At 36.4% G+C, this 27,985-nt stretch overlaps 1 protein-coding gene across 1 annotated transcript in view; it reads right to left on the reverse strand.

The window, feature by feature from the left end:
• Positions 1–27,985, reverse strand: part of LOC137391675 (dynein axonemal heavy chain 5-like) — a 60,325-nt gene that overhangs the window by 31,211 nt on the left and 1,129 nt on the right. Inside the window, exons 2-35 of the mRNA XM_068078197.1 lie at positions 26,227–26,361; positions 25,920–26,007; positions 24,211–24,362; positions 23,714–23,915; positions 22,963–23,123; positions 22,036–22,212; positions 21,610–21,831; positions 21,111–21,242; positions 20,215–20,392; positions 17,925–18,061; positions 16,994–17,227; positions 16,597–16,770; positions 16,241–16,447; positions 15,921–16,134; positions 15,633–15,790; positions 15,180–15,276; positions 14,147–14,268; positions 13,514–13,646; positions 11,540–11,752; positions 10,936–11,138; positions 10,540–10,741; positions 10,218–10,453; positions 8,026–8,430; positions 7,157–7,272; positions 6,568–6,808; positions 6,043–6,242; positions 5,165–5,538; positions 4,694–4,845; positions 3,931–4,317; positions 2,709–2,881; positions 2,360–2,538; positions 1,742–1,929; positions 770–964; positions 211–354 (exon numbers count right to left, since the gene is read on the reverse strand). Of these exons, the coding sequence (XP_067934298.1) occupies positions 211–354; positions 770–964; positions 1,742–1,929; positions 2,360–2,538; positions 2,709–2,881; positions 3,931–4,317; positions 4,694–4,845; positions 5,165–5,538; positions 6,043–6,242; positions 6,568–6,808; positions 7,157–7,272; positions 8,026–8,430; positions 10,218–10,453; positions 10,540–10,741; positions 10,936–11,138; positions 11,540–11,752; positions 13,514–13,646; positions 14,147–14,268; positions 15,180–15,276; positions 15,633–15,790; positions 15,921–16,134; positions 16,241–16,447; positions 16,597–16,770; positions 16,994–17,227; positions 17,925–18,061; positions 20,215–20,392; positions 21,111–21,242; positions 21,610–21,831; positions 22,036–22,212; positions 22,963–23,123; positions 23,714–23,915; positions 24,211–24,362; positions 25,920–26,007; positions 26,227–26,361 (6,531 nt within the window). The remainder of the gene's footprint in view (positions 1–210; positions 355–769; positions 965–1,741; positions 1,930–2,359; positions 2,539–2,708; positions 2,882–3,930; positions 4,318–4,693; positions 4,846–5,164; positions 5,539–6,042; positions 6,243–6,567; positions 6,809–7,156; positions 7,273–8,025; positions 8,431–10,217; positions 10,454–10,539; positions 10,742–10,935; positions 11,139–11,539; positions 11,753–13,513; positions 13,647–14,146; positions 14,269–15,179; positions 15,277–15,632; positions 15,791–15,920; positions 16,135–16,240; positions 16,448–16,596; positions 16,771–16,993; positions 17,228–17,924; positions 18,062–20,214; positions 20,393–21,110; positions 21,243–21,609; positions 21,832–22,035; positions 22,213–22,962; positions 23,124–23,713; positions 23,916–24,210; positions 24,363–25,919; positions 26,008–26,226; positions 26,362–27,985) is intronic.

Raw genomic sequence — 27,985 nt, forward strand, 5'->3', positions numbered from 1 at the left:
AATATAATTTCATTTTAAACCCAACATTTGATGTTAATATACAAGTCCTACAATAAAAATAGTCAACCTAAAACACCGAAATTGAATGTCAAATATAATACCCTAAGATAAGGTAAGAACAACCCTTCTCATCAGACCATAAAATTTCAATAGGCTTTCCTTACGGCTGATAGATGAAGAAGGTAAGTGACATAATGAGCTTATTGTTACCTGATCGACAAGCTTGGACAGGTTCATGTCTCTCATGACTCTCATGACAACTGTAGACTCAGTCTCATCCGGGTTTGACCTCTTCACGGAGCCAAGGGTACGCAGCACAGACAAGATGTTTCTCAGGCCAAAATCATAGTGGACCTAAATAACGAACAAATAATAATATATAATCAACAAGCAAATTTGTTGCACAAAAAAACTGATGCGTTGGAAAATGTTTTGGCATATTTATTCAGGAATGTAAATGTATGTGTGAGAGTAAGTACCATATGCATGTTAGCTATAGGCCCACTTACTTGGTCAGCAGGTCCACATGCCTATTGTCTATAGACCCACCCGCTTGGTTAGATGGCCTGCATGCCTATTTTCTATAGACCCACCTGCTTGGTTAGATGGTCCACATGCCTATTGTCTATAAACCCACCTGCTTTGTCAGCTGGTCCACATGCCTACTGTCTATAGACCAACCCGCTTGGTCAGCTGGCCCACATACCTACTGTCTATGAACTCACCTGCTTGGTCAGCTGGCCCACATGCCTACTGTCTATGAACTCACCTGCTTGGTCAGCTGTTCCTCACAAAGCTTGTACAGTGTATAGAATTTTCTGGCGAGGATTATGTTATCTTGGAAACCAACGGCAGCCAGCTTAACACGGATGATGATATGTCTGTCTGGAACCATCATGGCCACCGTACGGAAATTAATCTTGAGATTCTCAGGCAGCTCTTGTCTGCCAGCATAGCCAGGGTTCTACAGAACAAAAATTACTTATAATGGATGACAGAACAGATGTCCCAAATTCAATCAGTCACAATGACAATGATCCATGACCTAGACTGTGGTTACAACAATACTAGCACAAGAAGAGACAATGCATGTTAATCTGACCAGCCATATAAAGGTGTGCATTGTGTAAAGATATAGTAGCACCATATGGACAGAATTGAATAAATTGTTGCTGAAGCATGTGTGTGCAAGGGAGGCAATGACTAGGTACCTGGTCTTCTGGACAGCTAAACACACCCATTATTCCTTTATTCTGAACAAAGAAATATTTACAGTGTTTAAACTCCTACATAAATGATAACCAGAAAGTACCATGGAATATAGGAAACATTTAGAGGGGCGCGTCTACATTTATATTGCTAACTGGTTCTAGTAACCAGTAACTAATTCAATGACGCTAGTGCTATCTACAGACATAAACAGCTGTAATTTTCCACATGCTGCAGTTAAGAACTGTAGAGCTTTATCAGTCTGTAGCTTATTTTATAGCTGAAACATTCTACAAGACACATCGTGACTACTAATTGCTGAGGTCAACTCTAGAAAAAGTATACATTAGACATTATTGTTATATTGTCATGAAAAATTTTAGACGTGCAGACACAATATGTTATAGTGTAATGACACATCATTTAGACATGTTATTAAACTATAACATATTGTGCAGATATATTAGGCTATAATGAATTGTTAGCTCAATGTTGCATTTATAGTATATGCCATCTCAGTGTAGTCCCTTACCATAGTAAGGAAGATACCAAACTCAGGGTTGAGATCTACCACATCACCATCCGTGAAGATGAACTGCTTCTTTCGCTCCTTTCGGCAGCTGAGTACAATGGCAATCTGCTGAGCTGCTACTGACAATACCGGCAGGTCAATTCTGTTGAACTCATCGAAACATCCCCAGGACCCAGATTGTGCCAATCCTAAAACAGTGATACAAGAATCTTGAACTTTAGTAGGAGACTATGCTGTCACAAAAAATATAACAAAAATACTAATTACTGATTGTTTGTTTATAACTGTGTGATTGTGAACACAAACTTGTAAAGTAAGGTAGATATAGCTTCAACAGACTGTCTAAATAGTCTTTGTTAATTAGCCACAGTTAAACATACATAAATAATTTGTGAGTCACAATAATAAAAAAAATGGAGTTGTCTCCTCACATTTGCCAAAGCTCAACCCCACAAGCTGCGTCAAAACATTATTATGAACAGTTTATTATCTACATGTATTGATGAATAAATAAGATAAAATTGCTAGAACTATGTATCATCTTATAACATTTCTACTTTATAATTGTAGCTAAAACGACGCAGAACTGTTTGACTCAGTAAATGTAGGTATTATCACCTTTGTAGATCCTGCCAAGGCCTCTGAAGTCCATCTGGTCAGAACAGTTAAAAACCACAACATACTTTCCTAAGCACCTGCCCATGTCCTTAACTGTTTCAGTTTTACCCGTACCAGCTGGGCCGGCTGGAGCACCGCCCATGGACATTCCTAGAGCTTGAGCCAAGGTAATGTAGCACCTACAGAGAAATTGTTGACTTATAGCAAAACGAACTAAAAAAAGATTTATTCAGAATTTGATGTTAGTTTAGAGAGATGACTAAGTAAGAAAGAAACATTGAGACTTTCAATACAAAGGTAACTGAAATTGTGAATTACATAGACTTTTCACATTTAGCCTTAGAATTACCTGTCAGTGAGCGGCGTGATTACTAGACGCTCTGTACAGCCGAGGAACTCGTTCTGATAGCTGAAATCAACATCTGTTATGGAAATGAGACATTTGTCCTGATCCTCAACGAAATAGAATCTCGACTGTTTCAGCCATTCAAAGTCTTGAGGAGACTTGATGTTCCTCTTGTGCTGTGAAAATGGTTAACATCGTTATTCAGGCTCATCCGACTTGTGTAACAGAATTAAAAACAGAATTACATGTATGTATATTCACTGATCTAAATCTTAAATCTATTTAACAAATGCTTTGAAATTTACCTTGACATTAGTGTTGGGTAAAAGAAAAAAAATTGAAGATTGAATGCCAAATCTTTGACATCTTCACGTAATGCTAGAGTCAGTAGTTGGTTAATACTATAGGACTCATTGAATTTCCTACACTTGGGGTTCATGACTGGGTACATATGAGATGTTTAAAGTTCAAGTCATGGATCTGTTACAATCACAGGAGACCAGGTTTTTGTCTTGATTCATGCACACAATAACAGAGTTTGGCAGGGTGCATCAACAGCAAATAAGTTGATGTGTTGATGCATTATTAAAAGTTGCCTAATAACTTTGTGAATAGTTTAATGTTTCATGTTTGGAGGCTACAGTAATCGAATGATTGTTTTATAAGTAAAAATAAGTAACACGTTTGATGATTGCAAAAAATATTTTTATCAGATCCATTTGCTAGTCATCGATAGAGTAATTACCATGTTGATCAAATCACCGAAAGCAGCATAGAGATGATAACTCCAAGGTTGTGCGTATGCGCCATATCAAATGAATGGTTATTGCGAACCCGATCAACGATAGATTTTTTTAGATACTTTGCCAATGTACTACCTGAGAACCCAAAAGTACCTCTCATAAAACGTTGTACATGAAAATAGATGACGAGAGTTTATTTTTGCAAAATTCTGTTGTTCTATGTATGTTATATATATGTATATGTATATACATGTGTATATATATATATGTGTATATATATATATATCAGTTTGCCAATTTATTCAAAATCATGTTTTTCAAAATACTAATGCAAATGACTCACTATTTCATGTTGTAATTAAAAAGGTTGATTTGCTATTAATGATAAACGACTGTTTAGACTTGGAACTCTTGCTCTGTCAAACTGTAAAACATAAGCGATTGGGACAATACAAGATGGGACATGCTCTAAGGCTACTTACCATCTCATCAAATATGTCTCTCTGATGAACATGGATGGTAATGAGTGTCTCAAACTTGGTCCTTTCCACTTTGGTGAGATTTCTAGTAGTTTGATCGATGAGTGTGTTGAGCAGTTCAAGGAATCCTTGATTCGTCGCTGCCATTATTTTCTTGTCATACTTTGCAGCAGTGAGGGCATCCGTCGAGTCTCTCGTCCAAATGAATTGTAGACCGAGAACTCCAACTTGTGCAGGAAACATGTTAAGGAACTCGAGCAACTGAAAGTTTGGATCCTGAATGGCAATAGCTGCAGTCCTGATGACGCCGTGCATAGACTTCTGCGCCATAACCATGAGAGACATCAGCCACACCTCTACATTTCCTTCTGCTCTTACCACTTTTTCCAGCTGTCAGCGGTAAATAGTAAAAAGATATGATAAATCATTTGTTGAAAAGCATGAGATTGTTGTGTCAACTGTATGAAGTGAAAACCACAAATTCATAGCATCTGAGTGCGCATCATAGCGGCTTCAACACACAAAATCTTAAACAAGTTGTGCTGCTGTATGATGCCTTTGCTTGGATAACGCTAGCTTTAGTAATTAGATTAGAAAATAAATTTGAAGTGATCTAAAGCTCCCTCTATGGTTGTTTTAACAGAGAATACCTTAAGTCAGCGATCAGATTTAAATAAAAAATATATTTTACAAAGAAAAGACCACAATTACAGCATCCAAACGATTTAAAATAGGCAAAACGCCCGGTGACTAGAAGTTGTCTCACCTCAATGACTTCTCCTTCGGAGGAGACGATGGCCAGAATCTGTTCATAGTGTTTCTCGTGGAACTTGACGGATTTGGTGTTATCAAAAACACTCAAAAGATGCGCTTGAATGGTGTGAGGGTCACTCGCTTGACCCAAAATCTCAAGCAAAGCTGTAAAATAAATTACAAATTGTATGAGGCATGATGTACACAACCAAGATTGAAAGCAAGGCTGCCAACAAATTATTGAAAATAATCTTTTCAATTATTTTTAGGCAATTATTAAGAAAAATTTTAGACAAGGCTTTTCTTGCCTAAAAATTGGAAATGGAGGCTTGTAATCAGAAATGGCTGAATGATTATCATGTTTATATGTACAAATTAAGTTTTTTCGTGTTTAAACTGCAATCTTCGTAAGATAAAACATTAAGAGTAACGTTAATGTTATTGGGTAGAAATAAAAAGAAACAGAAAATGCCATCATTCGTACCAGGATCAGAGACAAAGAAGAACCGAGGAAACAGGAGACGCTTCTTTTCAAGGTAACCAGTCAATGACTTTTGGCAGAGTTCCAGCTGCTCTAACAAATGTGGCAGCAGCTGCCCGAGGGTGTCATCTCCGACACAACACTGCACGACGTTTGGAGTTTCATGAGCCTTGCTCATTATCTTTATCCATGACTTGTCTATGTTGCTGAACCTCTTGGCCTCTTGGGGCAACTGCTTTGCAATGTCACCACCAACGAACACGGCCTCCAGGTAGACCCATAGGTTCTGAACCAGCATCCAGCTTTCAATAATCTCAGAGGAGTTGGAGAGATTCTGCACCCAGAGCTGTATCTGCTTCTTAAACGGAGCGTTGTACCTGTCAATAGGTGTATGATAAGCAAAAGGTGTATTGGCAGGCATTGATGAAGATACAACTTGAACATAGCCCATATATACTCTATATTCCCATAGAGCATAGTTTATACCTGCAGACAAGCAGGTATAATAAACTAGTCTACAGAGGCTAAAAACTAGAACATGTATAACAAAATACCTACATGAGCCAACAATGTTGAGTCAAGTAATGCTGGAAAAGCACATTTTATGAGCGTATGTTCTTTATTTTATAAAATTCCTTTCCTTAGATTCAGTTTACCTTTATGGACAGTGTTAGAACAAATAACTTCAGGTTTTTCATAAAGTGGCCAAAAATATTATAAAATGGCACAAGGTTCATAGTGTAAGGAAACATAATTATGAAATCTATTAACATGCCAAATATAGACAAAGCTTTTAATATAACACACCTATCAAACAGTAAATAGTTTTTTAATGAGTTCACGATGTATTGCGAGTGGTACCAAGCTACAACTACTCCTACCTGTTACTAAGCAAAGAGCTGAGCACCATAAGTGAATCCTCCATCTGAGTGATTATCTCCCCTGTCGTATCTCCACGGAGTAGCAGTTCTCCTCTGGCTTTGAAGTTACCAAATGCAAACTCCACCCCATTCCATTCTGCAATGGTTGTCTTCAGCTTGGCCTCTATGTCCTTCTCTTTTACCGCAGATATGCAGATATCCTGGCCAATGCAGAATTACAATTTTATAAAATGAATTAAATTATTAAAATTAAGTTATAACCATATAAGCAATATTTTATGTTTGATATATACTATCATGCAAGTTGACCATAATGCTTGAAACCGATATGCACATATTTTCTCATTTATATTTTTGGTAAGCAGTTACATAAATGAATTCAAGAAGTTTTCCATGCTCTACTAGTTAATCACAAGACATTCTCCCATAACTGCTTGCTTGTAATATGTTCAAACAAAAAATTTTGTTTTTGCAGATGGCAGCAAGATTGATTATCTCAGCATTTAGCGTGAAAGTAAAGCCTACCTCAATGTCTTCTTTGTATTTCAGCAAAGGCGCTTCTAGAATATTCTTCAGCTGAAATTGCTCATTCTCTACATCAAAAGTGTGTCCGGTGACATCAGCCATCCTCTGCCAATGACGATTTTTCATAGCCTTGTTTGTCATGAGTTCAAGCAGAGGCACCATCTCGTTGAAGTCATCGATGGTCTTGCGCAACTCCTCAAACGCTTGCCACTCCTTGAGAGCTCGAGGCAGTTTTCGACACCTGTAGTAACGAGAGTCATACAATCAAATCATAAAATTTGCATGCAAGAAGTTGTGATACTAGCAACTAACCACACTCTATAATGCCCACAATAAAGATGCATTTACTCAGATGCTGCTCAGCTGTTCGTAAGGATTGTAATGCAGGCCGTTATAATGAATGGAGTTGTTTCCTTTCGTGCAAAAAACGTTAGCGCGAAACCTTCATTGAAATGCAATGCTTCAAATAAGTTTACACACAATGATTACACAGTTGCAAGGGATGCGAGTTCGAGAACTTTTTAAAAGATACTCCTAATGTAAAAAGATATCGATATTTAACCCAGCTAATAGTAATGATAATACTCACTTGTTCTGAAACTCCTGAAGGTCATTGTTGATTTTTTCGATGTCCACTTCAGTCCAAAGAATATCGTAGTAGCCATTGACAGTTTCAATGACGAGGTTATACAGACTGTATAGTTTCTAAAATGTATTGCGTAAAGTCTGTCAAAGTTGTAATAATTTTAGAGCACTTTGTTTCTAATCTTAACCTTAATGTTTATCACTCCACAACTAGTACATACATATGTATGTACATACATACAAACTAGCTCTTATCAACTAGTTTATCATCAACAAACATAATTTTGTTGATGATTACCAAGGACAATCAAAAAGTTACATATGAATGTATAACTTTTTATTGGTAATCGTTAACAAAATTATGTTGTTTGTTGCATGTCAAAAAAAGAAAAGAAAAAGACAGAAATCAGGAATTATTGAGTGAGTTGAACAGATGTGTTTTGAAAATTGATAATCTAATAGTATTGAAGAGTAGTCGGGATAGTGAATTGAAGGTTGTAGTAAGGTAAAAGTTCGTAAACTGAAACATACGATGGTGGATTTAGTATGTTGGTGTCACGAAATAGAAAACAATGTTCATCGTATCTATGAAAGAATAAATACAACTATTCGGAGCATAGTTTATGCAGGATTTTGAAACATTAATTAGTCTAATGATAATCTTTTAATAGAAAGATATATGTACGAGAGCAAATCAGGAAATTAACCTAAAGTAAATCATACCATTTGACAAGACAGTGTGATATGACCAAAGCCACTTTGACCAATAGATATGTCGATACAAAAATCTGGACTGTGTAACCAAAGCAAAGCTATCAATCTGTAATCTATTACCTTCTGAAAAGTTCCGCAAGGTTAAGACTCATTACGAACCTGTAGCAGAGTGAGTTCTTTCTTGATGACCAACAGCTGAGGATAGGGAGTGACAGTGAGTCCAAACAGTTCTTCACCACCAGTGTACGTAGTGTACTTCCTGTACAAAGTGTCAAATGTGTTCTGGAATATGATGAGTCTGTCAGAGGCGTCCCGAGGCTTCACTCCTGGCACACCAGGACCGGTTGTCTCGTAAGACCCGTAAAAGTTTGTACAATCTTCCGCAAAAGTCTGTACATTTTCAATAAGCTCGGCCCTAAACTGTGGCTGTATCTCCAGCAGCTGGCTACTGATCTCTGAGGCTAGAGCCTGTAACTTGGACCATGAGTATCGTAGAGTGTCAACTTTTTCCATTTCTTCTTTAGGAACAGGAAGGTCATGTTTGTTAAGCATGGCATAGGACTCCTGAAAGCAATTATAAAGCATATGCATTTTGATTAATCATTTTAATTCAGTTAAATATGAACTTACACCAAATTTTGGTAGTAGATTTACCTGAAATTATTGATATTGTTCTATCAATTGTGAATGTCTTTGAAGTTTGAGATGATCTGACTGTCGGAAAGTTTTAAGATTAAAATTGACAAAACATGATCGCGATTAAAACGCGCAGAAGGAAAACACATCAATAGCCGAAATGACATCACTAGTCGCACGGATGCCTGTTTTTCTCGCTATAAATATCGGCTATTGCTTTTAACTTGCAACATTCCACGTCTCTGTTCTGTTGGTCTCTTTGCCGAAGTGCAACTATAGACATCATAATCGCACTTTAGCTTGAATGTGAGCATTTTAACCGCATTTAAGTTTTGTAGATTTTAATATTAAATCATCCTGACAGTCAGATCACCTTAAACATCAAAAAACAATCACAAATGACAGCAAAATACAGTCAAACATGGATAACTCGAACTTCAAGGGACCGAGCAAAAGTGTTCGAATTATCAGAGCATTCAAGTTATCAGAGCACTGTCACAAGTCCATATATTTACTTATTTATTAGTAGATACATGTACATATACAAACTATAATATAAATCAAAAGCACAAATGGCTTGTTTCAAATTAAATGCTTCTAATGTAAAGTTTAAAACGTTTTCATGAAAAAGTATAGAGATTTTTCTATCACTTGAGATTGGTTTGTTGTTTGAGGTGATGTTATTGCCAGGACGTTTTTCAGATTGACATTGGCAAAACTTGATCGTTGTTGAAATGCTCAAAAGAAAAGACATTTTTTTTCTTTGGGGTTTTACCCACGATCAATTTTGCCGTTTTTTCTTGAAGTTTATGCAGATTACCTTACTTTACCTGGAATTCGTTAAGAGCAACACTCCGAGGCAGTTCAATTAGAAGTTTTACGAGGTTTTACGGTACATTCTATATCACTCACGCTTTTTTAATAGATACTTATTGAATGTACACACGTATTCTGTGTTTAGGTCAAACGATGAATAGTTTTTTGTAGCTCAGACAACGTATACGTTTAATTACAACATTTTTTAAGACGTTTTAAACATTCAACATTCCGACGTTGACTCAACACGGAATCAACGTCGGAAAACTATTCATCACGGGCTAGCCGAGTCACGCGCTCAAGGATTTTCGCCACGCACATACAAAACAACATGCGATTTTTGTTTTGTATGTGCGTGGCGAAAATTCTTGCGCGCGTGACCCGGCTAACCCGTGCTATTCATCGTATCGCAGTATAAATCAAATTTCACCAAACTTTTAGAAAAGTCGTTGACAAAAATATTTTGCCGATGGTGGTAATAACGACGCTTATGAATTACGAAAAGATGAAGTTTACCTCTATGGCTTTGAATAAAGTGATTTTCTAAAGCGAAAACAACCGTTTCGGTAGCTGTTGGGCAAAAAAACAGTTCGAATTAACAGTGTTGAGTTCGAGTTATCTATAGCAATTTATCATTACGTGGGAACGGACCAAAGGAAATGTTCGAATTAACCATGTGTTCGAGCTATCCGTGGACGAGTTATCCATGTTTGACTGTACTAATACTTTTTGATGATAGCTACTACAATTTTGTGTAAGGTCATTTTTAAAAGATTTCAATGCATTATTTTATTCACTTACTTTTCCGTATTTACTTTTATCTAATTTAAAATGTGATCTTCGATGTTGAGGTATTTTACTTATTAGAAGTTTTGACAGTGTCTTTGCAAATCCATTACCTCAATAGGACCAAGTCCCATGTCCACTTTGATTTCGTTCTCACGAATGACCTTTAGAGCACTCATGACATGGCGGATGTCATCGAGGTCGCTGATGGTGTGACTCAGCTTTTTGTTCATCTCTTCAATGAAATCGAATGTCTCATCCATCTCTGCCTTATATTTGGCATTGCACACCTTGCCATAGGCTTGGCACCAGGCCTTCGTCTCAACCTTCAGAGCTAACTGCAAGGTTTCTGTAACCAACACATACACGAGGTTCATGAAAAATCCTAAATAGATCATTGCTTAAAAGGTGACAAATTTGCATTAAATTACTTACGTGTAGTGATAGCCACTGGACCAACATTGTAAGCTTTCGGCTCGGCATCGATTTCGACATTGAGATCTTCGTAGCCTTTGATCGCCAGCTCAAATTCACCCAAGGTTGGGTTCTCAGTTAGGAATGCTGCCAATGTTTCATCACGATTTAACTCCCAGATTGGTTTGTAATGTGAGAACTTTTGCAACGTTTCTTGTATACCCTGTAAGATACACAAGCCCGTCTAACAGATAAATTTTAATAACATCATGTTATACTAAAATGGCTACTCAGTAAGAAATAGGAGGAGACGACTTTCAACACAACAAAACCAAAGCCCGAAGCCATAGAATGATGAGTTAGTAATAAAGTGGGAATTCAGAATGAAACCAAAAAGTTATCTAACTAGAAACCTACAGCTTTGGTAGCGCTGATAGCAGTGCCGAGCATCTGTAGCAGTTTGTTGACCTCTTTGTTTTCATAGACGACTTTGTAGTAGTTCTTGGGTTGCTCACGAATATGGCTACCTTCCGTCTTACCTTTAGCTCTAGTTGCAACATCACTTCTAGATACTTCAGATGGGGCATTGCTAGCGATACTGCCACGTCTATCTCCTCCATCTAAACACAGATTACTTGACAGTAACACAGCATCATATATCTTTATAAACTTATGTATAACAATGACTTCCTGTATCGGTCAGCTGTATATGTATAGTTCTGTTTGTAGATCAAACTAGCTATTTTAATCAACAAAAATCTGAACTGCTTTCAAATAAGCACTTGAGCAGAGTAATTATCTCACAAAGAATAAAATATCAATTGCTTTCAATTTTGTGGTGAAAAATGTTTTCTATTTTTTCAATGGAAAAAAATTTTCAGCCAAAAAAAATTCTCAATTTTTTCAAATTTTCTCTACGATAAACTAGTTAATCGTTAAATGAACCACACTGTCTGCTAAGTTAAATGAGTATATAAACAACCAACTGTTGCAGGCAAACAGTTGATTGTTTAGGACGTACCGTGGTATGTGCTTTCACTCTTTTTAACATTGTTCTTAGACTTCACTCTGTCTTTGTTCCACTGAGAGACGCCACTAGCCACCTGCACAATAGAGTGTGCTGACTTGGTAACAGCGGCCTGTACCTCATCGAGAGCTGGCTGCAGGACTATATTGGGTATGGATAGCACAGCTGAACACTGGAAGAATGGGATGAGATTTCTGTCTCTTGTATCTGTTGAAAGACAGAGAGGATACGGTGAGTTTACCTCAATCTAGTTGCATAACCTTCCATCATCTATTATGGTTTATTATGCCATCACACAGCATTACAACAGTTTGCTGTTTTAAAGATGAATCTGCACAAAATGTTACTAGATTTTATCAGGATGTATTGGTATTTTCTATCATTTGTGATTGTTTTTTATGTTTGAGGTGATCTGACCGCCAGAATGTTTCAAGATTAAAATCGATAAAACTAGATCGCGGTTAAAATGCTCAGAAAAAAATACATGCTAAGTGGCTAATCGGCGAAATCGACTATTGCATTCAAGTTGGAGCATTACACATTTCTATTCTGTTGGTCTCTTTGCAACTATACGTCATATACCCATTTTTGCTTGATCCGAGCGTTTTAACTGTGATCAAGTTTTACCAATTTTAATCTTGAAACATCCCGGCAGTCAGATCACTTCAAACATCAAAAACAATCGAAAATGATAGAAAAATATCAACACATTCTGACAAAATCTACTAAAATTTTGTGCAGGTTCATCCTTAATAAGGTACGTACTCAATATTGTGGCATTTACATACAGCTATGATTTTGGCTGGTTGCATATTATATGCCAAGTTTTACTTTTTAATTTAGAAAGTTATTATGCTATCAATCTATATATACATGTAGATATAAATTTCAATATTTTTCTTTTTGTTTTTTGTTAAATCCTGTGTCCAGCCAATTTAAATCTAGGAATGAAAAATCCACACTGTTCTGGATTTTATCTCCGGACCTACAAATCTAGAGGCAGCGAACTTAACCATTAAGCTACGCAAAATGCAATTGATTCATTGGGCAAATAGTCATTACATTGGTTAAGATTCTCATGCTTAAAGTGCTTACATGGGGTTGATAACTAGCACTGTTGACTGTTAAGGATTGTTAAGCTGGCCCAAAACGCGTGTATTGTTTTAGTAAAGATTTTAGTAAAGGTCTAGATTTCCAGGTAAATTACTCAAATTCATTAGGTAATTATTCTATTACCCGGGGCAATGCAGGGCCTTCATCTATTAGGGTATTGTACAAATTGGATGTAAAGGAAAACTTCTATCAGCTTCCTAAACATTGATTAAACAGTGAATATGTCGTGGAAGGGGTTGACTTGCTACCCACCCAGCCACATCTGATTTCTGTACAGTACAATTTGACATGAATCTATACAGTCCAAGGTTAACTAGATGTCAATGTGAAGGTTTATCAATGGTTTATTATATACACGATTGTTATAATAGTCTTAATCATTGCAATGATTAAGACAGGGTGAGAACACAATATCAGCAAGGTGGCAGAGATCTATCATCTATCATCACAAAACTCCATTGTAAAGGTTCAGACAAACAAATAAACTATTAATAATATATTAATAGTAATATATATATTATTATATATTAATAATATAATATTAATAATATAATATTAATAATTTATTTATGAATAATTCGATAAGTTTAAATTATTAACTTTAATAAATTATATCTCATAAATTATTATAGTTCCCACTCTACAGCAAATAAAATATAACATTCCCACTATTCAATGAAGACAGACATAAAAAGGCAGGGAAGACAAGCAGTGAATAGCAAGAGCAGAGCTATCCCAACAATAAAGGTATATAGTTGGCAATTTAAAATGAAGAAATAAGATTACTCGGTGGAATAAACAGTAAAGTTACCATTGTAAAAACTGCAAGTAAGATTAAACAAAGAGAAAGCTTACCACCGTAGTGAGTGACTGTAGTACTGCTGATCCTTTTTTTGATGCTTTCAAGTGAGTGTCGAACAGCCTTCACAATTGCATCCACATTCCTGTGATTAAAATGACTGAGCAGATCTGCAGCCGCCTCTTCTATCTGCAAAAAAAATACAAACGTAACGATCAACTAAAGAACTTTTGCATCTCTAAATTGCTGGAAACAGGTAAAGAAGGTCACTTGCAACCCAAAATAGTTTTTTTTCGCTATCAATTTTTCATTGCCCCAACTTAGCACTGAATTTCAAGCAGAAGTCAAGTGTAAAAGTATGAAGACTTTCAACTCTAACAGCATTTCCTAAACTTAATACTATTGCTTGGTTCACATACGTGCATCAAAACAATTTTAAAAGTCTTGGCCCAGAACGTTGTTTCATGTGTCACATTATAATTAATATATTACAACTTGATAAAATATGACAAAAATGTTGTAAGACTGTTCAGCTATACAAAGCTCTCATGCTATGCCTGTGCAACTGCATAAAATTAAACCCGATTCGAGATTTTGAAACTCATATTAACATTAAATGGACCTTGATGAGAATCGTATTTGTGGAGTAAAAACCAGGCAACTCCGAACCGTAAAATAACAATTCTTACCTGTTCCCTCATTTCTCTCTTCTTTTTGGCTACAGCGTCATGACCTTTAACAGCTGTCGGAGGTCGTGACCTCACTGAGCCAGACTGCTTAGATGAAGATTGAAGACTTTTCTTGTCAGCTTCTGTGAGAAGATTTGTTAAAAAAGCTTGCAAGTATTTGGAAACAAACAAAACATAAATACAATGTATGATTTACTTCACCTATTGCCAGGGTTAAATATATCATGCAAGATATTGAATGGAGAAGAGCCTAAATGAAAGAAAACTGGCTTATTTTTGCTACAATATGCAGTTAGACACATGAAGTTAATCCATTCTAATATTTGTTTTATATCTTAAGGCCATCTTATGTTGAAGCAACTATTTTTTATAAAAATACATTACATTTCATGTAATTGGTTCTAGAGACCTTAAAACAATGATAAATACTTCATATGGTAACGTTTATCGTTAAAACAAATACAAAGCAACGAACTAAATGTAAACACCCAAATTGTTTATAAGTTATTAATAGAGTAATAATCAATAATACTTTGGAGAGACGTGAATGGGAGGTTATGCTTGGTGAGTTTGGTGTTAGAGAGCGAGCTATAACAACTTGCAGTGTAATTCACTCGGCTTCTAACTGAACATAGTAACCTGAACCTGAACATGACCTACATGTAATTCACATATTTGTTATTATTTAAATATTTCATGTTTAATTTTTGTACGTTTTTTCACTTTTATTTACAAATGATTTCAAAAAAATTTGGATGCAATATGCTGAAAATACTTTGAATGACATCACATACATTGGTGATCGATTTACGTAATACGTCAAAAGATATACACGTAGAGATGATAGTGAATCAAGGTTTGACTGGACAAGTACCTGCACTGTGCATTGTTCATGGAGAGCTCTAGAGGTAAAGTGAACTAAGATATACATGTCTCTCTATGTCTGTATGATGGACAGAAAGAATACAAATGTGAATATTGATTTTATAGTAAATGGACAAAAGAATTAAAGAGTAATATAATATAGAGCAACCTTCATAGTTTGTCTCATCAGCATCCATCTCAAACTCCTCTTCGTCGTCGGTTTTAGGAACAGCGAGCATCATAGCTATAAGTTCGTTGGCAGCATCCTGGAGGCAGAATATTAAACAATGACTATCTAATAATAGTAGCTATCAATGTAGCTAATAATGTTTCTATCAATAATAGTAGCTGCTAACATTTAATCTTCAAAATTATATCCAAGTTAGTTTACATGAAATAAGGTTCAATAAACTTTAATTAAATTAAAGTTACACAGAGATTTTGTTCATACAACTGAAACAATAGTTTTAGAGGTGAATAATTTTATGATTATGATTCAATAAGCCTAAAATGTGCATTTGATATTTCTCCAATAGGCCTCAAACACTAGGCATGATTCTAGTTTTTTAGCAAGTGTCATGACATATTGAGTTATCTCCCCATATTTTAGTAAAGAAAATACCTCGACATTAATACTCTTTGTCTGCAGTTCTCGGGCTCCATTTGCGCAGAGCTCTTCAGTATTGTTCAGGAAGTCTTTAACTGTCCATGGCTCCTCTTCTGGCAGCTCTACTAGCTTCATGCAACTCATCTCTTGTAGGACAGCATCAATACGAAACTCTGTAACAGGAACAAACAACCTCATATTGAAACATCCAATAAAGTAATTTTTCATTCAATATCTTTAGCAATCTAAAAGACAGTATTCCGCAAACTAAATAAACCCACACAAAATAAACCCATATGTTACCTGTGAGCTGATTGGCTCTGTCAATCAGCAGCTCTAGTTCACCCAAACCTTGATAGACATCATCAACAAAATTCGAAATTTTAAGAGAGCTCCAGGTGAGAGCTGATACTCCAGGGCTCAGTATGTCATCGAGATTTCGAATGTGTGGCTCCATGAGTAGCTCAAACGCGGTGGGAATCTTGGATCTCACTCTACTGTTCTCACTGAGCAGCAACTAAAAGATAATACAGTTTTGCACTAATTTTAGGTAGAAAGCCATTCAAACAACGCAATAAATGATAGAAGGAAGGTGTACGAGTCGGTAAGCCTTGATCTCTTACCAGTACTGCATTGTAGTTCTGTTTGAGGGTGTTCTGCTTAGCTCGGAGGTCAATGGCAGCAGCAGGAACTTCTAGTTGCAGTCGAGCCATGCACTCAGCTTCTCTGATCAACGTCAGAATCTGTGGGTCAAAGTTGACGTAGAGGTCTTTGGTCTCGGGGTGTCTGACTAGAAGCGAAGATTGAAGTCCTGACTTGACGACTTCAACCTGGTGGCAAATATAGCCAAGCAACCATTTATCAACGTGATAAATGCAAAACGATAGTTTCATATCAAAATAGTAACACACCTTTTGAACACCATTTTGTAAAACGAATACATATTATGATGTAAAAACCATTTTTAATGTATTTTTACCTGTCTCATCCACTCTCGGTGATACAACACTTCAAACTCCAGCAAGACCTTGGCCACCTTGTTGTAGTTTTTGATTATCTTTTTTCCTTCTTGCGTTTGCAGCTGCTGAGGCATCTCCTGGAACATGTCCATCGGCTCCTGTATCCGCCTGTACAACTGCCGTGCCCATGAGATCTACATACATGAAAACCTATGTAGAAAACATTCACAATAATGATACAGACAAGGTTGATACAAGATAAAGTAGAAGACACAAAATGTAACAAAAAATAAAATGAGCTACATGTATTTTAATTGTATGAATTTTGAAGGAATGACAAATTGGTAATTTGGAAATTTGTAATCATGCAAACTAAGGTCAAGGTCAAAACTACTAATGCAAAGCATTAAGCCTAACCTTTCCTGCCATTTCTGGCAGATCTCTAGCTATCGGAGGTTCGTGCTTGTTCTTCTGGTAGAACTTGCTGACGAGGTCAACCTCTCTACCATAGGCAGCCAAAATCTTAGCATATTTCTCTTCAATGCCGAGATTAGGCAGCTGTAGCCTCTCAAATTTTTTGAGCAGCTGCACAGCTCGTTGCACGCTGGTGATCTTGTTGAAACGGATGTCCATGAAACTCAGAATGTTGTTCTACAAGCATTCACTCAGAGAGTAAACCATACAATATAGAAACATCCTCATTCACTTAGAGAGTAAACCATACAATATAGAAACATTCTCATTCACTTAGAGAGTAAACCATACAATATAGAAACATCCTCATTCACTCAGAGAGTAAACCATACAATATAGAAACATCCTCATTCACTCAGAGAGTAAACCATACAATATAGAAACATCCTCATTCACTCAGAGAGTAAACCATACAATATAGAAACATCCTCATTCACTCAGAGAGTAAACCATACAATATAGAAACATCCTCATTCACTTAGAGAGTAAACCATACAATATAGAAACACCCTCATTCCCTCAGAGAGTAAACCATACAATATAGAAACATCCTCATTTACTCAGAGAGTAAACCATACAATATAGAAACATCCTCATCACGTTAAACCTCTAACACTTAACCAAAATGTTCTAGCCACATTCAATAAGAAATAGATAAACTGAAAACAATACTTCAGTTTCAATTTGACTTGATGTTAGCTTAATTGCCACTCGGAAGTCTCTGAGCCACCTTGCTTGCAGAAGGCAGTAAAGCTATTCAAAAGTGCTAAAGGTAGTTTTTCAAGTACAAATCATTGCAGACCATAAAAATGACGATGTAAAACTTCAATAAACATTTTTCCCTTAGAGAAGTCTATGAAATATCTTCCCTTACATGGAGCTCCTGAATGGCTCTTTTAAACTCATCAAAGTCTGAATCGAAGTCTGTTTTCCTCTGATCGAGATAGTCATAGGGTTTCTTTTTCATAGATGTCACGACAACAGCAAATCTAGAGGCCATCAACTCCATCCCTGCAACAGATTAGGCATATCAAAGGCTAGTCGTGTCGTATAGTTATACATACAAGTGTTATTCAGTAACTTCTTAACCTGTCAAGTATGTATACAGCAGGCACTCATAGACCAGACACTCTCAGCTCACTGTAGGTCTTTAATAAATTGCGCTTGTCTAGATAATTTAACAGAATTTGATTGTAGGCAATGTGAAGTGAGGATGTCTATTTGATAGTATGCTTCACAGTCCGATACCTATGAATAGGAAGGGAAAGATATGAGAGGTAAACTCTACTCATCATGATCAAAGCAACTACTGATTCGACACAGACAAAGTTACAATGCATGATTTATGGTCAAATATCTACTTGCGATCACACCAACATGAAACAAATATTGGAGCAAATATTTAAAATCACAACATTTCAAGTTATCAAACGTAGTTTCCAAGCGAGAATGAAAAGGCTGGTAACAACCATGAGAAAACATTAAAATAATACAAATCATGAAAAATATTTAAACTGAATTAAGTTAACTTTCTCAGAATTTAAATTAGAGAAAGTTACATCACATATATTTATGTCACTATATTTTTCTCCAAATCTTTCTCTGTCTCACTGAGCCTGCACTCCATTCGTATGTCTCTAATCTGTTTTCTTGATTATTTACATGTAGTTAATGAACATAACTTTATCAATGAAGATTGTCAGATTCTCTCACACAATTTAGAGGTAGAAAATATTTTAAAATATAGAAGTCTATTTATTAGTGAATGGGGTATTCGACAAGTATTTATATAGTCCTACGTACATGTATATCTATAAACATGGAGTTATCCTCTATATGCTGATTTCAGTGACATGTCAAAAACACAGTAATTACGCTTGCGACATTTGAACGAATCTACCAAAACATTTTTAGCATACATAAAAAACATTTTTATGGTGCAATTGTTTGGTTGTTTTAGTCTACAAACATTACACTATTTATGAAGAACTCAAGCTAAGTTTGTAATGATGCATCGACAGGCATGTACATATCTACTGTCAGCACAGGCAACTTGACACATATCATTGTGTACTCAAAGGTAAAAACTACCGTAACTCTCCTACAATAGCAAACATCTCAGGTACCCAAATTGGGTACTTCTTCATTTTTCACATTTACTACATTTATTATTTTTTTATAGTTTATTATGCATTTGTTTTCATGCAGTGTTTCTTAATCAGCTATTACAGGCTGTTGAACTGTGAAACAAACCATTCAAATTATACTCTTATTATACATGTATATTATATGAATTCTGAATAGGAACATGTGTGCCAGATAATGAGAGTTTTAACATAAGGAGACAAAATCAGAATGAATTAATGCTGCATGTAGAGGTTTGGCTGAATGTACATGTGGGAACTGCATGAATAATAATCAAGATCATCCTAGCATATGACGTTATGTCGCAAGCGCTTTAACTTGTGGTCAGTTACTAAGCATTCAATCACTACCCTAACGCGATCTTGCTGTGTCATTGTTATTGATGCGGGAGACTAGGGCTGAGCCCAAATTGATACCCTACATTTTCCAAACAACCTGTGTGGTCTCCAACATTATCAAATCCAATAACTTAAACTGCTTTCAGATGACAGCTTGTATACATATTTTACAGATTAAATATTAGATCAGCTGACTGCTCCAAGTCAACAGACTCCTAGCACTTTTACTAGCTACCACTGTGGACACCACAGCTAGAAGTTTTCACTCCAGCAGACTCTGGCTTTTTAGAACTGTTCATTGTTGATGAATAGTTTTTAATGCCAGAGAAATACAAAAACTCGGATAAGAGATCGACATTAACCAATCAGCTGTTATATAGTGATGCTCCAGCCAATCACATGCAACATGCAAATAGTACACTTTATTTATAATGTATTTAGGTTCACTTTGTTTATTGGTGAATGTGAGCACTTTTTATTACATCTGAAGTTTTATTGTTCATACAGACAATGCTACAGTCTGTGAATTAAGGTGGTTAAATTTATAAAAACCTGAAATAAGGCAAAACATATCTAATGCATGATTTAGCGAATCACAAACTAGATAAGATTTAGAACTGTGAATCACGTATCTATATACATATGTATATTAAATATACAGTGTAACAAGTAGAGCTATACCTTCAATTTTTGAGTCGGCGAGGTGTGAGTACATCTCTATGGTATTGAACATCTCTATGATCTTCTTGAGCCTTCTTGTGAACGTGTCAAACTTGCCAAATATGTACATTTCTGAAAACTCAAACTGCTTCTCATCTGGTATTTCTTCGAGTTTCTTTTTGGTTTTGTGGAAGCAGCGCTGTCAAATATGATATCTCGTAAAGCATCTCTCTATATCTCTTTGTCTTTTCATAATACTTCATTAGTGCTGTGAGAAGTCTTATGCCATGAATGCAGATTTATAATTCTAATTAGAAAAGCTGAGAGAATCGTCACCATATAGGCTATATAGAATGCGTTTTTTCTCAAAATTTAGTTCACCAGACTCCTATTGGTAAAACAATTGTATTTAGAACTTGCGCTACCGTTGAAGACTATACAACTGGTTGGCAACGTAAGATACGACAAATTCCTTATAATACTTATTTGATCCATGAACAAATCAGCCTCTCATGATAATAAACGAAAAGGATGATCATTTAAAAAGGAATAATTGAAAGAAATAGAACGGACCTGACTGAATAGATAAAGGTAGAAATCTTTCTGAAGGTATTTGGCCAAAAAAACTAATGTCATCTAACTTTAACGCCATTTTACTATGTCATCTTAACATACTTATCCTGTTCTTTCATTTGCTAAACAAACTCTTAGTATGATTGATTATCGGGCGTGTCAAAGAGTTGATATGAGATTTCTGTTTTGACATCTATAATGCTATACATCTACAGAGGCACGTTCAAACAATTGCCCAATAACACACTCATTCAAGCAGAAATTTGTGCGCTTACTTTTTTACAGAAAACCGTAAAACTGAATAATTGAAGGGGTCTTTATAGAAATACACATAAGATACTCACCTGGTACTCCTCGTTCAGTTTGATGCAATCTTCCAGCTTTTTAAGAACATCTTTTTGTGCCTGAGTCCAGACAGTTTCATACCCGCTGTCGGTGATGTAGGACTTGCATGCTGTGATCATCTGGTTTGTGATCTGCAACCGACCAGCCATATGCCAACCAGGTTACATCAACATATCAAGAAACTACTGTGAATCAAAGCAGGTCTTTACAGCAAGATTTTACTATCCATGTTATCCCAGAAATGTTCTACGTTTCCTTTGAGATACGTCTTCGAAAAAATGCTTTTACGTATCATCATGTTTTTACGTATGTAGAAAACGTAAATATTCTCCAAGAAATTTATATATATTTCTATTTCTATTTATTTATAAGCCAATCCAAAAAGGCGTAAAATTTCAGCTAAACAGATAGCCCAGCACAATCTTCATATGAAGTCAGCAAATATTGGGATATCAATATAATTTTTTTAGCCTGCTCAGAGAATCCTAAGAGGCATACCTTGACGAAGAGAGAAGTCATCCTCTCGCTCGTGTTGTAGTATCGAGAGATGCTGTGAATCATACGAATAGCGTTAATGAGGCCAGGAATGCTCTCGAGCATTCCGACTGGGTCGCTGTGGTAGAGAGGATCACTGAACTTCTCCAGCGTGTACAAGTATTTCACGTTGTCCTTGGCCTCATTAGCAGCGTCTGTAATGCGTCTGTCGAGCTCCTGCCAGACCTGTTGGTGACAAGGTACAGCATTGTAGATTGATGCTAGTCTAGGTTTAGGTAACAATTGAAGAGGAAATATGTCCATATCTCAGTAATAAAAACTGAATATACAAACTAGAATTCTACCATCAATCACAGCGCTAGAGATAGCACCTCTGTCCACAGAGGTTTATCTGGCTACAGCACGCTATAGCCAGTTAGTTGCACTCACCTTTATTGACTTAGACTTGGCTGCCTGCAGAATACCGAGTACAGTCTTCACATCGTGGCTCTTGATCTGATCGAGAAGGTAGTTAAACTTTGACATGCGTTTCTTCCAGTGATCCAACTCGGCTCTTGGTCCAATATCATCCGCTTCCTTCCGCATTTGCTCACTCTCAGCCAGCACCTGTTACATGCAACTGTATTAGAACATGGCAACGCAAACCATATTGTCTTTGTTAAAGTTGTTGCTTCGAAGATAGGTTAGCAAAATGTTGTACCTTTCATAAATGCTGATTTGATCAGATAAACGTTCTGGTTAATTTAAGATTCTGGTATTGGGCTTTAAATAAATGATTTTTTGTTTGTAGATGACAAAACGTATTAAATTCCTTACAAACACCCAGTTTTTTACTCTTAAAATCTTTATTGTTTCAAACCACCTTGAATTACCTTACTTCTATGACTGCAAATCACAATTACTGAGAAGCTGTGGCTATAGAAGCCGGACTATATAAAATAATCTCTCAAAGAGCGGGTATGATGACTGCAGAGGCTGCGCGTGTTTTAAACAGCCCTGTTGTATAAACAAGAACTCTATGATCTTGACTGGACATGTCTGAGTCCATTGGTGAGGGAACCTCGATGACCGGAGAAATGTTCAATCGCAGAGAGCAATTTAAGGTTGAATATCATTCTTGTCACCACCAGTAGCATTTGGTGAGAATTGAACCCCGACCCTGTTGATTGCGTGTCAAGTGTTCTAGACCACTAGGCCTCTGCTGCTCTCAAAAGCTAGACCAGTAACTAACTAACTCATGAATACCTGCACAACAACACTGATAGCGATAACTAGAACAAGGCTTTGTTGAAAAAGTGCCTTGTTGAAAAGGGCCTTGTTAAAAAGGGCCTTGTTAAAAAGGGCTGAACAACCAACCTGCTCTATCTGCTTGACCCAGACACTCATGCACTCTTCTATAGTTTCAAGCTGCTCTGTGGAGGCTGCAACATCTTGATGATCAGAAGGGGTCATGATGAGTGAGAGGTCAATGGTGCACGGCTTAAGGTTTACCTTCTCATAGAGACTTTCTTGTGCACCTGGCAGAGAGAGCAAATATATGTTGAAAATATCTTCCAGTCCACTTCATGTTTGCGATGGCTCCATCACTCACTCGCTGTTCTACACTCACTTGTCTTTAGAGCTTTACCAGCTATTCAATTATTTAGATAAAATTGTTCAGCCACTAATTGGCAGTGATGGTGACAGGTCTTACAGCCATGATACACTGTCTACATCAAACTCAGTTCACTACTTGAAGATTACCATGGTAATTGAAACTATCAACTTTTTACACACAAACTTTGTATTAAGCAATCCTTTTAGCACTATCCCTTGATGTCTATCAATCTTTCACTTGTAATAGACCAGCAATAGCTCGGTGTCTGATCACTTATCCAGCAGTGATTACCTAGTGACTGACTACTTATCCACCAATGCTTGATCTAGTGACTGACTACTTACCTACCGGTACTTGACCTAGTGAGTAACTACTTGCCCACCAGTACTTGACCTAGTGATGGACTTTTTACTCACCAGTGATTGCCAAGTGATTGACTACTTACTCGTAGTACCCAAGTAACTGATTACTTATTAATTGTGCTTAGCTAGTGGCCAGTATGAAACTTACTGACTAGTATGGAGACGAAACCCTCCAATTTGTTGAGGAAGTCATGCCTGACAGATGTGTTTCCATTCTCTAGGGCTCCCCAGCCATTCACTGCTTTCTTCAAGGCTGGGATGTAAATGTTAGACATGACATTCTCGATACCGTTGAGCAATCCGTGGCCGTTTTCCTTTCCCGACGCATCAAGTTTACCAAATATCACTTCCTGTTAGACAAAGTTTTGCGCTAGACAAAGACATTGCTTTTGCGCTTTCTATGACTTAATTTCCTCAAGAATGCTCAATATTAAACAATAAAAAATGTGCACCTACAATTTTGATCAATATAATGAAAAGCACTTGAGTAAAATATGCAATCTCAACAAGACTGCTGCTAAAAGCTGTCCATTATGTTCAGGTCCATGACTGCGAAAATCTTTTATTTCAGGTCATACTTCTAACAACAGCCACTGGAGCAGTTGCAAACACTGAGTTTATATAATAAAATGGTAATTGTCACACCTTGCTAAAGTTCTCTTGTGTAATCGCGCGGCTCGTATCAGTTCTTGTAAAAAAGACGCAGGAGCCTTTCAGAGGTGTTTCTCTCCCATTTGTGACAAACAGTTTGGGCTTGGTAGACTTGGCTCTAGATTGGCTTAGCCTCAGACCCTCTCCTGAAATACAGAAAGGATGTTCTATACTACTACGATGAACATGAAATGCTGCTGTTTTGTGATCTTAGAACCCTACTATATTGACAAGGCTGAATAGAGTTAGCAGACAAAAATTTGACCTTCAAGCAGTTAAGCGAAGACTCAAATTGTTGTAGTTTGGGATGTTAGTATGTCTTGAAAATTTACAATATAAATGACTTGTTTTGCATTGCGACCTCATCCAATATATCGACAATGTATCAATATCACTCCCCACAGACATGCACACAGCACTAAACGGCTATACAATACTCGAGACAATGCGAAGCATTCCACCAATGATTCTAAAAAGAACCGCTATATAGCATAAAAAGCTGCCAACTAATTCATACAGCAGTGAAGAAAAACAGTGACTGGCTCATGATCTTGAGAGTTAGCTTTACCTTGTTTAAAATCAACAGCTTTACTTTCATGGATTATTCTCGAATCACAAAATATTTCATTCTTTTTTATTTGTTACCAGATGGAAGCTGTTATTCCAGTCTTATTGGGAGATACCTTTATTGCAATTCTGTAACTGCATGTATCGACTGCCATAGAAAGGTGCTCAAATAGCAACATCAGGAAAGTGCACTATGTAATCCAAATTGATCTGACACAAACATGAACAGCAGCCTTCCAGGATCAAAACTTCTAACAACTAAAAGCAATGGCGCTATCACAGCACAACATCCAAGAAATACCTCAGGCAAACAAAGATACTGGCAAGAAATCACACAACGAATAATACCTCAACCAACTAATAATGGTATCATTACATGAATTTATAAGAAGTGTAATGGCTTGATTTCTTATAGCAGAGCACTGAACCGGGTATTACATGTTCAGCAAACTATTACTAAGTAGCTCAATACAATAAAATAATACAATGGCTCCTTTGGGAAAGCGCATTTTACGTTAAATTGATTTCATTTATTGAAGGTCATGCTAGATGCTATGGCAAGTGCCCTTGTATTGCTGCCAAATCCTGTTGTTAACAATACTTCTAACTAACTATGGCTCTATGAGATTATAATTATAATAATTATAACTAAATAATTCTAATAATTATAACTAAATTTTATCCAAGGTTGTGAGAAACACTCAAGTCACAGCAAGGCATATTTGTCCATCACAAAATAACAGAACGTCCAGAGTGCAAAAAGAGACAATAACATAAGAGAACTATTACCAGATGAAAAGTAACTAACTAATACCGGAGACACCTGTTATCACCTGTTATACCTTTTCGTCTATCAGCAGCTGACTGGAGTCGATACTGCTGCAGATCAAGTATCTCTGTGGAGATCAGAGTGAGACCGTGAGAGCATATGATTCGATAACAATATTTGAAATACTAGACATAGATGCTTTTTGCGAGAACCTAATAAACAGACCAAGCTGAAGAATGTTAAAGTAATTTGTTACAAACAAGGTGTAGCCATACATAAGAGCACAGGTAGGATGTTAGAAATCAAAATAAAATAAATTGAGGGTAGGATAACTCATATGGCACAAAATTAGGAATAAAAAAGTTACCGTGTTCTCTGTCAACTTCTAACTCTTGATAATACATGAGGAGATGTTTACATCCACCCGCTGATAGGAAGCTGTTCATCATGTCCATCTGTAATATACAGCAACTAAACTTCACTACCTACTGTACTGGTCTGTAGATTAGATAAACTACCAGATGTTAAAGTAGCGGCTACAATTTAGTAGGCGTGTAAACATATTTTTAATAATATTCCATCTTTTAGATATCAAGGCAGATAAGCTGTAAGCTAGAATAAACATCAAATTATGAGCTGGTTTGTAAAAAGTAATGAGTAGGTTGACCAAATACCTGACAGCCTTCGAGGAGTGAGTCCTCCGCCTCATTTCTGTTGATGCCCACTGCGTCAGCCGCTGCCGTGATGAGACTGTGATGGCTCTCCTCCAACTGTGCCCGTCGCGCTTCTCGCTCCTCTTTTAGCTTTTGCTAGAATTAGAAAATCATTAAGGAATTCAGCGATTACCCTTTGGTATAAATTTACGGTATTGATCTTAATTGCACTAAAATAAATTATCCTGTAACAATTTATCTGATAACATGAGAACTAGCAAAAGGAGCCGCAATAACTATTACATATATTGTAAAACAATTTGAAAGCTTTAGTATGAAATGCTTGAAAATGCTATGAAATGAGGTTGTCTTGATGTAGCCTACAATTATTTGTAGGTGATCTATGGCTATGCTACCGCGAGGTAGGGTGAGTCTTCTGCCCTTGCGTACTCCTTCTAGCGTCCGTATTCCTTCAAATGTAGCCATTTTAGTAGCTTATGTTGAGTAGGTCCGACGCATCACAAGGTTTCACACAGAGTGAGATGAATGTATGCTGCATCCAATGCATGGGAGAATTGCGTGTAAACAAATGCAGCCATCGCTATGACAACCAAAGATAAGCGGAGGGTCAAGTAGGTCTTGACCAATATTAGAACTGATCAAATTTGTATACACATCGTGCTGAATAGTAATCAGCAATGTGAAGATAATTTATTGCCATTTCACCTCTCGTCTGCTATTTGATTGCATCCTTCTTTGAGGCTCTTATCACAACAGCTCTTATGAGTTTTAATAAGCATTCATTTAAACTTGACAGCAATCAAACTTGGTTACAATATGCTGTACAGTCAGCAGGCTGCTCAATTCGGATCAGCAATCACATGCAGGACACCTGCCGACACACATCATGCAGGTAAGTTGATCAAGCTAGACTTCTCTCAGATTACATGCAGTTTTATTCAGTATCATTTTGCTTCTGCATCAGCAAGCTAAGGTATGCACAGGCTGTCTTTTTTAACACATGGTAATCATAATCCGCACTGTATACCAATAATCCGCACTGTATACCAATAATCCGCACTGTATACCAATAATCGACTATCAATATTTTTTGCTATAATTTATGCTTTATGTTTGTTAAACAATTTTTATGTTAAAAATCAAAATGATGTGAAAATATATTGTTAGCAAATAAAATATAGGAAAGCTTTTACCTATTTCAAAAGAGTAAATATATTAAACAAGAATTCTGAACAGGCAGTTTTTAAAATTACTTAAAGACCTTGACCTTTTATTGCTCAGTTAGTGCTTCATAATCAGGTCTGCAGTAACATTAGCTTTGTCCAGTGGCTATTATTATTATTATTAGTTCTATCATAATGGTTTATTAGTTATTGTGTCTACAGACTACACGCATGTCTATGATGAGTAGGGTTATGTATATATTTAAAATGTTTTTATAGTGTACATAAACTTCAACCATATTTGTATATACTAGAAACTTACTAAAAGCGTACCTTCTACAACTATAATCTGCATACATATGTTAACAATATCCATGTGTACATACTCGTAAAGTACTTTTTGGTCATCAAAATATTATTTGAAATAATGCTCAGTCCCGTTAAGTTACACTCTTTAATGGGCACAATTTATGTTAATCACAAAAATTGCTACAAGCAAACAGAGCACTTCATATTTTATGCTATATATTACTAAAATAGTTCATCATATTCATCACATTTTAGTGTCATTTTAGAAGTCGTAATACTGGTAACAT

Source organism: Watersipora subatra, chromosome 3, assembly GCF_963576615.1.
Source record: "Watersipora subatra chromosome 3, tzWatSuba1.1, whole genome shotgun sequence".
NCBI lineage: Eukaryota > Metazoa > Bryozoa > Gymnolaemata > Cheilostomatida > Watersiporidae > Watersipora > Watersipora subatra.